Source organism: Eurypyga helias, unplaced genomic scaffold (assembly GCF_000690775.1).
Source record: "Eurypyga helias isolate BGI_N326 unplaced genomic scaffold, ASM69077v1 scaffold42085, whole genome shotgun sequence".
NCBI lineage: Eukaryota > Metazoa > Chordata > Aves > Eurypygiformes > Eurypygidae > Eurypyga > Eurypyga helias.
Genome location: NW_010254185.1, coordinates 16,949 through 31,267, shown reverse-complemented (window position 1 = coordinate 31,267; position 14,319 = coordinate 16,949). Strand labels below are relative to the sequence as shown.

The window sequence follows — 14,319 nt, the reverse complement described above, 5'->3', positions numbered from 1 at the left end:
CGTGCTGGCAGCGTCCGGCCGGGCCGGGGCCGCTCTGGGCGTGTGGAGCTCTGCGGGGTGACAGCCCCGTTCCCCGGTCTTGGCGGGACACGACCTGTTGCCGAGCCCTGTGGATCCCAGCTGGCTCCAGGGTTCGGGCTGGGAGACTGAGGGGCATCATGTGCTGAAGTCTTGGATGAAATAAAACTGTAGTTTTGTTTATTTTTGTAGCCTAGCCTCAGCTGAATTATCCTCCTGACACATTTTCTCCCTTTCCCATCTTTTCCCCCAAAGACACTCAAAACTGTGTCATTTCCCAGAGGAAAATACATCATATAAAGTGCCAGGCCACCCAGTTCAGCCCCGGGCCACCGTTGGTCCCAGCGCTTCCGGCTGATGTCCTCTTTCAGACGATATATCCTGGCCAACTGTCCGCGCTCGGCCTCTTTCCACTTTTTTCAGAAACGAATGTATTTGTGACCAGCAAGAGTTGAAAGAGTGGGAAGATGCATGCCTACGCTTTTGGATGTGATGCGTAATTTGATGAAGCATTCGGTGTTTTTTTTTCTGTAGCATTCATTCAGAAATGTAGCCAGTTTTAGTATAACTGGTATCTGCAGATTTAAAAAAGCAGAGTGTTATGGTAGCTTTTCTCCCACCCACCTCTCCTGCCTGTGGCTTATCCCGTTGAGTGGAATTAGCTGAATTTCCAGTGACACGTACAGGCAGCCAGTTACTGTTCGAATCAGAGTTAGGTCTCCTGCAACGCCCACGCCCTGAAGAGGATTCCAGTGGGACAAGGAGGGGGAGGAATTTGGGGCTATTCAGTGCTATGGTATGAGCCGGGCAATACCGCTGTATTTCTTACGCTAGAGGATGTAAAGAGGGTATTTTCTTTGTGTCTGTGTCTTTCAAGGTGAATTTAGCTGGGGAGCCCTGCCAAAGGAAATACTCCGAGCCAAATTCTGCATTGAGTAATCATCCATGGAGTTGCGTGCGGGGGTGCAAAGGAGAAGCTGCATGCTCTGAGCAAACAACCTCCAGCAGCTGTGCTGTAGCTGCTCTGTAGGAGTGTAGCAGTCTTTGCAAAGTGTTCCAGTTCCTCGGGTGGGAAGATCTGTTGAGATGGAGCAAACTGCTGTTCCAGGGCGTGTGCCACTCACGCTGGGAGCAGTGGGCAGGTGTGAGTAGTTACGGTGCTTTGCAAGTCTAACACCTGTTAGCACTAGGAAAGGAAGCCCTCAGGTAAAGGCTTTGGCTCTAGTCTCTCCTTTCCTTCCTCCTCTGTTGTTTCAGACCTCGTGGAAGGTGTGGATGGCGCACGGTCGGTATGCAGCCATGTCCTCAGAGCCCCCCTGCAACACCAAGCACCTTACTGGGCTGTGGTAGGAGCTGAGGATGCTTGGCATGTACTCAGCGAGCGCTTTGCAGGCTTAGATCCATGAGGAGCTAAAATCCTAGAGAGAAGCTTTCCTAATTGCTTAAATCTGTGCTTGAGCTTTGCCACATACGCTGTAACGGTGGGTTTGCCCCAGCCCCACGGAGGGATTCCTGCCGCGCCGTCACGCTGCTGGCCCCACTGCCTTTGCAGCCTGTGACCACAGTGATCCTGCCATCGGGCACGGGGCGAGGAAAGGGGGTTGTTTTACAGGAGTGGGCAGTGCCGTCTACTTGCTGTGAGGTTACTCTGCGTGACTTGGGCTGAATGTAGAGCTTGGTCTTCATGGCTGACCCATGGGGGAACTGGGCAGCCCCCTCCAAGGCTCTGCAAGGCTTGTTGGTCGATGAAATATACCCATGGCTAATGTTTAGGTGGTTTAATTCTGTTTTTTCCCTTTCCTGAACTGGCACAGAAGTCTGTTGGGACAGGGAGGAAGCCTCTGGAATGCATTTTGCCTGTATGCGCTTGGCCAGATGCGGGGGGACCTCGAATCAGCCCAAGCTTCTGGTGCCTGTGCGGGCCCCAGCAGCCAGGATCTGGCCTCGGCTGGGCAAAGCTGGAGGCAGCGCAGGGCACGGTTGTGCTCTCCCACGGCTGCTGGGCCGTGTATTTTTCCTTGCTGTGCTGCACAAGCGATGTCGTGACTCATACCTCGTGGGTAGGGCTGATGGATGCTGCTCGCCTTTTTCCTCTGCCTCCTCCTTGCTCTGGTCCCTGATGGCATCTCCTGAGGCCGCGCTGCAACTGGGGAGGGACCAGCCTGGGGTCCGAAGCACGGCTGGGGGTTCTCGAGCATTGCTTCGATTCTCTGGGCTTAGGCGCTCCAGCAGCCTAGACGTTTCTCGAGGTGTGTGAGCATCTCAATCGTGTTTTGTTGGAAAGAGCCATCCCTCGGACTCCTGCTCTCTTACGTGAGGCCCTGGAGCTGAGCCTTGGGCTAAGCTCAGCGTCCTCGCCTCCTGCCTTTCCCTCTCCCAGGCGGGGGGATGCCAGAGCTCCGCATTTCTGGGGAGCATCGCCCTGGCTGCAGGAGGCTCCAAACAGCCCTGGCGAGAACCACGTGCTTGGCCCGGCAGGACTCTGCTTCGGCTCGGTTCTGCTGCTGTGGGGGTTTAAGTCGGAGGCTCAGCCGGAGAGGGGACGGCAATACGGTGAAGGAAGAGAGAGCACGTGGAACGAGCCAGCGACAGCCCTGCCCTTCACCGGTTGCCTTGCTTTGGGTGTGGGATCGCTGTGCACCAGGTGGGAACAGGCCTCTTCCTCCCAGCTTTGATCAAGAAAAAGCAGGAAGTTTTAGGTGATTAAAAATGGATTTTTTTTTTCCATTTCTTCTTTTTTTCTGATAATCCACAAACGTGCAAAGCAGGATTGTTAGCTGCAGACCTAGAGAACAATTGAATTAGTCTTCTGAGGCTGGCGTTGCGATGAAGGACAGTATTGCTACCTCGGAAATCAGTGCAGGGAGGGATGATCTCTGCAAACAGTACCAGGCAGTGGGGGGAACCAGAACTGGGCAGGTAGGTTTTGCCCAGTTTAAGATGTTTAGTTGTAGCACAGGAGTGGGCACTCGGCTGTGAGCTGGAGTCTGCTGGGAAAATGTGTCATTTTACATCTGAAGCAAAGATGCCTCTGCCTGGGTTCACGCTGAGAGGGGCTGAACTCCTCACCTCTCAAGTGTTTTGTCATTGCGTGTCACGTCTCAGCAGTCGGAGCCTGAGGCTTCTGTGGCACGGATGCCCTGGGGAGCTGCCAGATGCCCAGAGGGTAAAGCTCAGAGAACGAAGGGTGGACAACACGCCCGGGGTAACTCACCCAAGCAATCCTTCTGCAGTTTTCTGCCCGCACTGCTTCTTCCTGTGGGAGAGCATCCGTGATGGATCCCTCTTCTCCAGAACAATGGGTACATCATCACCCTCCCTGGAGCTTCTCACATGCTCCTGAAATGCAGTGAGGCTGTTTCTTATCATTTCCAGTCTCAAGTTTTGCTTTGCACTCGGTGAACCCGGTGGCTTCTTGCAATTTTGGAGTCAGATGGGGGGACAGACAGTTTTCCTGCTGCTGCCTTTGTGGCTTTCGTGGTGAGGTCACCTCGTGCAGAGATTCCGGTTGATCTGAAGGGACACCTCGGTGGGGCTCATGCCTCCCAGTGACTGGGGTCAGCTCACCCTGGAGCCTGGCTCTGTCAGCAGTTGCGCTGATACTTACCTCTGTGCACATCTCTACCCATCGATCAGCATCAGGAAGTGGTTTCTGCCTCTACAAAATTCAAACCAGGCAGCGCCTTGCTGACTGACAAATGTGCTAGAGGCCTTAGCAAAGCAAGCAAATGTTCCCACTGTATTTTTGCCAGCCCTCCTGGCCCTCCTGCTGACAGGCTGCTGCTGATAGCAACTCCAAATCGCCAGCAACCTGTAATCAGTGGAGAGTTCCTTTGGGAGAAGAGACAGGCTCAGTTTTCATCAGCAAAGTGCATGGTCTGCAGCCAGAGCAGCTCCCTGGCTCATCTCACTTGTTTCTCTTTAATATATATTATTTCTCCAGCGACTAGAGGGAGCCCGGCGGGGTACGAACGCGACAAGAGCCTGGAGCTCTTTGCTTGTTGAAGAAAGGGAACGTGCTGTGCTGGGAGGCTGCGTGGGGTTCTGAGCATGGCCCTTGCTCTTGGCTGCTGAAGACTGGCCTCAAGCCTCCCTGGAGTGGACGGCAGCCCTGTGCTGGGCCAAGCTGTGCTGGACTGCTCAGGGCCTCCTCCAGCCCAGTGGGACCTGCCCTGGGTGGCCATGGCCCTGTGGTGAGGGGTGCTCAGCAGGATGTTTACCCCCCACATCCCAGAGAAGTGCGGTCTGCGGAGCGGACGCGCAGTGATGGAGAGCGAGTGGCTTCCCCAGGGTACCCGTGTGTGCTTAGAGGGAACTGGGTCTGCGTTTCCTAAATTAGTGCCCTGCCCGCTGGACTGTCCTGCCTGGCCCCATCCCACACAGCTACACGGGCATCTCTCCATGCCCAGCCTTGAACTTGCTCACGCCAAAATTGGTGGTTCAGTTAAAAGCTTTAAAAAATTGTTCATCTTCCATTGCTTTGGGTCTGATTTTGCTATTTTAAAATATTTTATAGAGGTATTTATACAAATATTTGTGTGAAGTGTTACCAGGCTTCTCTGTTTTCGTATTAATTTGACACTGGCTTTAAAAACAGTTGAAAATCCTTTTTTCCTGTCAAGCCCAGAGTGCATCCTGTCACTACAGGCTTAAATCCTCGCTGAACTTGGCAAGACTTATGACCAAAGTCACTGTGGTGCTTGTGAAGACAATACCCTTCATTATGCGTGAGTGTCATCAAGTCACGCTCGTTAAATCCTCTAATCCTAGTTAAAAAACTACAGCCTCGCCCAAAATGAATGTGCGGAGAGACCAAATTGGTCCTGTTGGACCAGTTTTGATTTAATATCTCTGGAAGCAGAAGACAAAACATCTTCCACAAAGCCAGTGCTATCATGTCATTCAGATAATCTAAGATGAGGAGGTGAGGAGCTTGCCCCAACTCCACCCATCCGAGCGGAGGATCCCAAGTGCAAGCAGGAGGCTCTTGTGCTTTTGGGATGGTGCCAGTAAGAAGTCAAGTATAAAAGGAGGAAAATACCTTTGAAAATCTTAATCTTCTAAAGAAATAAAAGATAATTGGGAACCAAAAATAAAAGAAGTCTGGCCCTGAGAGTGAGACTTATTCTCTGTAATGGTTAAAAATGAGTCATCAGCATCCTTCAGGGATCAAAGGCTGGAGATGCTGCCAGAGAGGAGGGTGAGTTGGTCCAGGTGGCATCTCTGCCCCATCCCTGGAGGGACTGAGCTTTGCTGCCCACAGATGGGGCTGGTGCAGCCATCTACAGGGACAGCCAGATTGTGCCTTGTACATCTCCCCCCTGTGAGCAGGGTTCTGTTTCTGTGTTTGCAATCTGCTTTCCCACACGTAAATTCTGGTCCCCGCTGTAATTGGTCCTTGGCCGGCTTTTCAGAGCCTTGGCTTGGGAGGTGCCTGTGCTTTTTCAAAGGATGGGTCGTGCACTTCTCCCCTGGGTCTGAGCTTCTTGCTCAGCCCTGGAGCAAAGCGGTGTGCTCTTCCTGTTGCTCTTCGGAAGCCCTGTCTGGTGATTATCTGCAGACCAGAAACAGAACCTTTGCTGTTTGGTCTCCAGCTGAAATACTGCTTGTGTTCTTATGCGCGGTGCAATACCTACACATCTGTGCACAGCTGGGCTATTTGTGCAATAGAAGCACAGATTTTATTTCCTGCCCTGCTTTTCTTTCTTATTGCCCCAGCAAATAGCCCACTGAGCCAGCGAAGAACACTTATGGGGAGCAGAGATTTCTTTTTTCAAAGCACTTTTTTAGCTGAGCTGTCATGGAGTGGTTCCATCCTGCGTGTCCTCTGTAGTAGGGACTGACCCTGTGAGTCGCTGTGAGAGCTGACCTGGTTTGGAGGTGGCATCTCCAATGGCAAGGGGAGGTCCGGAGGGGATTGTGGCCATCACGTCCGTTCCTGTGGCACACCGTTGTGTGCCCCTCTGGGATGCTGCCTGGAGCTGTGGTGGTCCTGGGGCTCCTTCCTCTCTACTCCCGTAAAACATCCCCTCCCTGCCATGCTTTGCAGATTGAAGCGCTTATGATGGAGATGCAGAACCCAGATGTGGGCATCAAGACGCAGACGCAGAGGGTGATGATCACGAACATCCCACACGCTGTGGCAGGTAAGAGCTTTGCTGGGGACAGGGACCTGACCAAGGAAGTTCATCAAGGAAAGGCTGTGTGGACCCCATGGCTGCCCCCAGGTTGCCACTGCCTGGCTGCATACTGGAGCCTGTGTTCCCAATAAATACTTCCTGTACATCCTTTGAGACATACCTGCTCCCTTTATCTCGCTGTCACTCGTGTCTCATTTCCCTCCTAGCTCTGAATCAGAGACACAAAGATTGCTCTTTTGTGTGAGTTTAAATCAAGTGACCTTGCTTTCTCTAAGCATAGAGATGAGCAGGTGCTTCAGCCTCCGGACCTGTCATCTTCCCAGTGAGGCTGGATCACCAATAAAAATAAAGATTGAAATACTATTAAAATAGGCAGCCTGGAGTCAGACTGAAAGGTGGCACTTCAGAAATGAGCAATAAACAATGGGTCTCCTTTTTAATGTTTTCTGCTAATAGTTTTTCTTCAGTATGCAGGAAAAGAACAAAATATTCAACCCGCTTCTCTGCCTCTAAATGCTAGTTTTTCCTCCTCCAAGCAGGCTGAAGATGAAATGGACGGGGAGCTGTGCTGTGTCACGTATGGCATTACAGGCAGCTCTTATCGCAGCCTCCTCTGTGCCTGCTCCTTTCACAGGGCGCTCTCCGTACCTCTGCTTCCCTGGTCTCCAAGCCTCCACAAAAGCTCTTGTGAGGGATCTTCTCCTATAAATATTCACACATACAGTACCAAAGCTTCCTACTTCTGCTTTGGTCTTTCTGCAGGACTTTGAAATTAAGAAGGAAAACTCCCACTGAAACCAGTGAGCTCACTCCAGGCGACACGGGAGACAGATTATTTTTTCCCCGCTGTATTTGCAAAGCCTGGTAGGCCCCACGTGTTGTTTTCTCCAACTTATTTTTTTAAAAACGAGGGAGCAGGGGCGCTGAGATAAAGTCCCTTGCCCCTGGGTACAGTCAATGTAGTGAGGAGAACTTGGATGACGTCTGAGGCTTGTTTTCAGCAGCACCCTCCGCGCATCACAGTACAATCCACATCCTGGCTTACAGAGCTGTTACGCAGCCCAGTTTGGGGGAGTGCTTTGTGTCTGCAAAGAAGCTGGCTGCCTCCGCTAGCTGTTGGTGAGTGGGGAGGGCAGCACTGCAGAAAAGATTGCCCGGTACTGAAGATGACATGCCTCCTAGATTAAGAGAGGGGGAACAAGTACTTCTCTTGGTGTCTGGCCAGTGTAAATACCACTTCCTAAAAGGCCATGGCACGATGATGTGGTGGGAAGAGGCCTGTTGATGCGTGCTGTCTGCTTGTCTCCCTTGTTGCGTGCTGTCTGCTTTATTCTGCTTCCTTAACCAGAATTGCTACAAGTTCCCTCTTGCATAAGTCATAAAATCTAGTCAGCTTCTGACAGGAGAGCGAGTTCCCGTCTCCTTGCGTGGCAGCCGTCACTCTCTAAACTACGATATTTTTGGTGTTGTGCATGTTGCTTGTATGCTGATGGGCTTCTGGGTGTTGCAAAAATAAACCAATTCATGTTTAGTGAGGGAATGGTGAAGATGTTAGTGGTGGACACAGATCCACTGAAGAGCTTGGCCCTTCACATGCAGGACGTTAAGTAGTTAAATTCAGCGTCAGTAAAATGGCTCGCAACAGAAAAAACCTCCGTGCTAAATGCACACCTTCAGGGGGAAAATGCTTACAGAGAGCTGTCTGGAAATGAGTGATGAGATAATCCTTTAACTTCATCTATTTCAGGATGCAGGCGGTAGGATAAGAGCTCTGAGCCCCTATTAGAAAGTTAAGTCATCACTGCAGTGTCACGGAAGGTCAGCACCTCAGTCTGCAGTCCTAGGGGATGCTTGGGGGAATTGGTCAGGGAATGTGTGTGTTTTTGCCCTCTTTAATTGGAAGGATGTTCATGAAATTTGCCCCCTGAACATGAAGTTAAAGCTGCTGGAGGTTTCTGCTGACTATGGGTACGACTGGCCACAGCCCACCCACAGAACTGGGAGCGATGGTGTTTGTAAGGGCAGACATTCTATTTCCCTTTGATATGTCCTGTGACCACGACAGCTTGGATCTGAGACTCAGACATCCCTCCTGCACTGAAAGTTGTGTCTTTTAAAGGGCTGGAGAGGACCGGTCGCTGGTCTCTCACTAAAGCTGAGACAGGACTGTGCTCTGTGAGCCTGGGTTGCAGTGAATCTTGCACAACAGGGCGCTTCACCTTCGCTGGCCGTGGAAGCTGTTGCACTCCTTAAATCCTTCCTAAGCCAATGCTGAGGGTTTAAGCGTTGCTCAGGCCACGTGTGCTTCTGCACCCTCGCGCTGTGCCGTCCTGAGGTCCCTGCCTGCCTCGGGCTCCCTCTCGCAGAGGCTGATGCCTGCTGGGCTGGGAGAGAGCCTGGATGATGGCAGCAGAGCCAGCGAGGGACTGGCAATTCGTTTCATCTCTGCTTCTCTTGCGTGGCGCGTTTGAAAGCATGCGTGCAGGAAGGGGTCTGTGCACTCGGTGGGACGCAGAGCATGGCGGGGGTGAGGACTGGAGAGGTCTCACTTTGGCCCGTGGGTTTTGGCACACTCCCTGTTTCAAGCATCTGACGTTTTCTTTGCTTTACAGGTAACGATGTATTGCAGTGGATTCTCCAGCGCTTGCAGATCGCTGAGGAAGGTGGGTAGTAATGTAAAAATTGAGGCTTTTTCACCTTCAAGTTGTAAAACTTTGAGGTCTCCGTCGTCAAAACCTCTTAGATGAATTCTCTCTTGAGTAGCAGCTTGCTTTTAAATTCCAGTGCAGTGTTTCCCTGCAATGAAATCGTATACCTTTTCCATTTTCAGAAGCACTTCACCTGGGGGACCTATTTGTCAAATATGGATACATCTACCCTCTCCAGGAGCCAAAGAATCTCACCCTTAAGACAGATGGCAGCCTGTACAGGTTTCAAGTGAGTTGTGCCTTGTGTAAAGCCATTGAGAGGGAGTTCAGCACTGGTTTTAGCAACAGGCAGCTGGGGCGGTTCCCCGGGAGCTGTAGTCATGAGGCCGTGCTGTGTAGCCATGCTCATCGTTCAGTGGGCAGGAGGAAGGGATCCACAGAGCAGCCTCAGGCCAATTACAGTTTACAGGCAAACTGTCATAATTCCTTCGACTGCGTTTAGTGTCCTCGTTCAAGTTTACACCAGCTGTGCTTTCTTCCAAATGTGTGCTCCCTCCCAGCAGCAAATGGAACCGCTGGTTGAAAACAGGATGATCTGGGGAGGTGGAATAACGAGTATACAAAAAGCACAGTGGTAACAGGATGTTGTCAGGGTTCACAGTCGGACTGTTTCCACCGCGATGGGAAACTGGGGTATCCTCATTCGTACTTGGAGTGAGGAGTCTGCTTCCCGCATGGTGCCAAACTAGGCTCCAGCGTCTCCGTCGGAATGCTGAGCAGCCAGGAGAGGTTGGCCACGTAAACCTGCAGAGCAGGGATGGGTTTGACATGGAGAGGCAGAGGAGAGGTTTCCTCTCCCTCTGGTGTGGGTGGTGCTGTGCGCCTCTTGGAGTTGAAGGCTGTTGTGCGCTAACAAAAGGTTTTTTTCCCGCAGACCCCCTATTTTTGGCCCGTGCAGAGCTGGCCTGCTGATGACACAGATTACGGTAAGTTGTGCGTGTTTAGGAGGCGTGGTGCCAGCCCGTGTGTTTGAGCACGCAGGCCTGCACCGTGTTTGCTCTTCTTCCTGTGCTGCGTGTCCACATGCCATGACCAGCTCTGGCATTTTCTTTCATGCTGTTTTGTGAATAATCCTCAGTAACGCTGAATTGAGGGGACGCTCTGGATGTGAGAGCCTTGTGGTAGCCTTGATGAGAGAAAGTGCTTAAGCTCCTCTGACGTCCCACTAAGATCCATCCGGCTGGAACACATCTGAAATAGTCCGCTGGGTAGGGAAGACGTTAAACACAAGGTTAGGTTTCCCTGAGCAGTTAAATGTATTCCTGGGTCAGAGCCCAGGTCAGAGCCCTACGGTCTTCCTGTAGATTTGGATCATGGCCTACATTTAGAGATAGTTCTTTCTTGTTATAGTGCCCAGTGGTGCCCAATATCTCCTGATGGCTCTTTCCTATCATTTTTCTGTTGTCTTTATAATGCTTATTATTATAGGGCTGCTCATGGGTTTTGCCTTCGTCTGCTCCTGCGGGCTGATTTGTTTATTCCAAGATTGTCCTTGGTGGCTTTTATCTCCCATTACGCTGTAGATCTTCTGGGGAAATAAAAGAATCCCATTTTAGATTGGAATGGTTTTAATAGAGCTTGTAATGAAACATTGCCCTGTGTTTGGAGAACTTGGAGGTCAAACACCGAAGAACCTCAACACCTTAAAGATCTGGTTGAGTGTCCTTTGACCCGTGAAGCTCTACCCGGGTTCCCAAAGGAGGGGTGACGGCTGGCAGAAGGCACGCACCGCCCATTGCGCGCGGCTGCTCCCAGACTGGGCACTGGCTCACGAAGCATCAGCGGCAAAATGAAAGCACGGAGTTAGTTTTTCTTCTATGAGCTTGGAGCTTGTGCCCAGGAAGATACTGTAACAGATTCCTGTGTTTGTCACAGGGGTAAATTTTTAATTATTCTTGCGTTTGGTTGTCTAAATATAACTGACTGCTTATTTGCTCCTCCCTCCGCAGCAATTTACCTAGCAAAGAAGAACATTAAGAGGAAAGGGATTTTAGAAGAATATGAAAAGGTAAGGAGACGTTGCACTTGGTCCATGCAGGCCCCTCGTTTGCTGTAGCTTTAGCCCTCTGCTGATGAACGGAGTGTGGCAAAAAAATCACCTCTTCAATTGCATGTGGTGTTACCCCACCAGTGTCAAAAGCCGACATTTTGGAGGTGAAAAAGTGGCCAGTACAGGAGAATACTCTGAAGCCAGTGCTGGTTTTAGCAGGGATAATTGCCCGCCTTGCAGTTGAACTGTTGCAATTCATGTAATTATGTTCAGAACAATCCAAGTTTCTTGGCTTGGTTGCCAGCCTGGCTGAGTTGAGCTATGGAGATTCAAGAAAACCCTAGCATGGGAATGCCTTGTCCAGAATTTTCACACTAACTGCGCTTTTTTTTTTTTTTTTAATTTTTATTCCAGGAACATTACAACATGCTCAATCAAAAAATAAACTACAAGTGGGATTTTGTTATTATGCAGGCCAAAGAGCAGTATAAGTGAGTTGACTTGCATTCCCTTGTTGCATCACTGGGGAGGGTATGAGGAAGCAGGGCTTCACTGTCTGGGTACACACTGAAATTACAGTTTAAAAACATAAACTGCAGCTTTGAAATAACTCTCAAGTGACCCTCAAGTTTGTAAAACAAACCTGCCTTTGCTATCAGTTGGGGGTTTCTCCATTTAGCAAGGAAACCTGGTTCACTTCACACTTTGAGTGAAGGATTGGAGCCATTTTCAAATGCCTGGACACCCCCTTGCAAAGCCTCACCCACGTGTCTCTCCCGGCCTGACACTTTTCCGCCAAAGCCGTGGAATTGGTGTGGTTTGTGAGAGCGAGAGCACACGTGGGGGTGGGTGCCTTTCCTGCCCACCCATGCCTCTGCGGGTGGTTTTTGCACGTGCGTAAGCGTGAAAGGGGAGGTGTAGATTTTGCACCTGATGTGAGTCCCTGCAGAGGCTGAGCTCTGCTGCTGCCGTGTGCAAGCCTTCATTAGAGACAGCTTCTTTTTGCTCAGGATTGTCCACAAGCATTCGTGGATCAGGGCGCTGGCCCTGGGACCTGTTACTGATGGGATTCAGTTCCTGCTCACATGTCTCACAGCTGAATTGAATGGCCAGAATCAAGGAGTCATCAGTGTTCCCAGCAGGCACTTCTGGGGAAAACTCCAGAGTGCAACCTCAGGCATCCTGCCAAAATGACTTGACTTTAGGAGCTAAATCCTTGAAATTTGCCGGAAAGTTAGTGAACATGAGATGGGATTACTCCTTTGGGGATAGGACCTTTCCTACTTGTGTGGATTCCTTTCACCTTTTTTTACCTCCCAGGATGGCAGGCACTGCATCTGCTCTTCAGCAGTGTTTCTGTGTCTGCTGGGATGGCAGCCAAGTCGTCAGAATACAGCTCATCAGATAACTGCCTCATTAAACACGAGACTGTTGTTCTTGTAAATTGAGGTCAGACTCAGGCTAAGGGATGCCAAATGCAGTTTTAAAGTTAGATACCGAGACTGTGTCTGAACTAGTAGATTAAACATGTCTGAGGCTGTTTGCTGCTGCTGCTGGGGCAGACTGGTGCAGGACAGCCCACATCCACCCTATTAACCACAGCAGGGTGGCCACATGCAAACAGCCTTTTGGGAATGCTCCCTTACCCTGCAAAGTCCCAAATTGTGTGCAGGACTTGTCTGGGAAAAAATTAGTTGGTCTGAGCCCAAACCATGCTGGTGCTTCTTCTGTTTAATAGTAGAGGTGATTTGGGTTTTAGTGCCTGGGAACACTGCTTGGCCCCGTTTCCAAATCGTTTCTGTGAGAAATGCCCCCCTTTACTGTGAGACGGGGACGAGACGTGTCCGGGCTTTATCTCTGCGTGGCAGTCCGGGGGATGTCGGAGATGGATAAACACGAGGCAGCAGGACTGACCACAAGTAGCGGGTTGTTAGTGTAAAACTACCGAAGGGCTGTCTGTTTAATCAGAAGAGGATGTGTCTGCTCCCAGCTGAGCTCAGGACGATGATTTCTCAAAAGCTCCAGTCCTGTGTGGCCATGTGAACAGTAGGATCTGCAGCCCTTAATAACGGGGGTAAGGTGTGGTCAGGGGGCTGCATCAGAGCATCACACAGTCAGGCTGGGATCCCTGGGGCAGGGGAGACTGAAGGTCTCTTTTCTCATCCCACTGGTTTTAGAACAAAATTAATGAATTCCCCTGTTCTTGGCTTTGCAGGGCAGGGAAGGAGCGGAAGAAGGCGGACAGATACGCCCTGGACTGCCAGGAGAGAGCCTACTGGCTCGTGAACCGAACTCCTGTAAGTAGAGGTGTCAGCAAGTGGCTTTAGTGCCTCGGGGGTGCCCTCCCTGCAGCCTCCTGGGACAAAGTCCTGCAGGCTAAGGGCATGGAGTGGGCACAGCCTCTTTGTCGTGCACCCTGTCCCTTCTCCTTGGGTCAGCCCAGGCCTGCCCCAAGCCCACACCTTTCTCCCTGGTTGCTCTCAAAGGTGCAAGGCAGGGAGGGCTGGCTGTAGCGCCCCTGCTCGCAGGGAACTGTTGCCAGATTTGGGGGGCAGAGCTGCCCTGGGGCACTGCTGGCTGGGAGCTGCTGGCAGTGGAGCCCTCTGGGGCTCGGGGCTCTCCTCTGCGTTCATGTGAACCACAAACTATGAAACAAATGAGTTACAAAGCTTTTGATGTTTCATGTTCCTAACAGCCCGGCATGCTAGACGTCCTAGATTATGGATTAGACCGCGTAACGGATCCCAATGAAAATAAGGTAAACCAGGTGAGACAGTTGGTTTTGGTTTTTTCCCACCTACTGAATTTGTTTGGGAAGACCCAGACAATGTCCCTGGGACTCTGGTTTTTTGGGCACCACAGGCTGAGCAAGTCAGCTCAGCCCTGTGAGCCAAACGGGCCAGGAGTTGAAGCCCTCTCATTGTCTGGGGTGTGGGGCCCTCAAAACCGGCTCTGGCAGCATCTTTTGCCTTGAAAATACTTTGTCAGCTTTCTTGCCGCACCAGTTAGTGTGAGTGTTTAGCTACAGGACGTGTTTTCTCTGCTGGTGAAGCTGAATTAAGGAATCCTCTACCTCCGGATGCTTGTTGCTGCCTTTTTATTAGTGGTGAATGGACTGTGGAGGGGGGAACTGTGGGATGTAAAGGATCAGAGGAATGATCCAGGTTTAAAAACCTCCAAAAAAGCATAAAGTACCTCCAAAAGCGTAATGTGTGCTAAGAAGATGGAGGAGTTGCTGTGTGGACAGGACCCACAATATGTTGCGGAAGAACGCATGTCTTATAGTTAGACCATAAAGGAACGGACGACTATGGAGGCTGTAACTGGGTGGGACTGGTTCAGTCATAGAATCACAGAATGGCTTGGCTTGGGAGGGACCTTAATGCCCACCCAATCCCACCCCCTGCCATGGGCAGGGACACCTTCCATAGCCCAGGGTGCTCCAAGCCTCATCCAGCCTGGC

General features: G+C 51.0%; 1 protein-coding gene across 1 annotated transcript in view; it reads left to right on the top strand.

Moving 5' to 3' along the window:
* Positions 1–6,067: 6,067 nt before the first annotated feature.
* The window catches only part of RGS9 (regulator of G-protein signaling 9), a gene marked incomplete at its 5' end in the record, with an annotated part of 22,117 nt that continues 13,865 nt past the window's right edge, over positions 6,068–14,319 (top strand). The window contains 8 exons of the mRNA XM_010152911.1: positions 6,068–6,164; positions 8,771–8,821; positions 8,989–9,095; positions 9,741–9,792; positions 10,816–10,874; positions 11,271–11,347; positions 13,072–13,153; positions 13,552–13,614. Of these exons, the coding sequence (XP_010151213.1) occupies positions 6,068–6,164; positions 8,771–8,821; positions 8,989–9,095; positions 9,741–9,792; positions 10,816–10,874; positions 11,271–11,347; positions 13,072–13,153; positions 13,552–13,614 (588 nt within the window). The remainder of the gene's footprint in view (positions 6,165–8,770; positions 8,822–8,988; positions 9,096–9,740; positions 9,793–10,815; positions 10,875–11,270; positions 11,348–13,071; positions 13,154–13,551; positions 13,615–14,319) is intronic.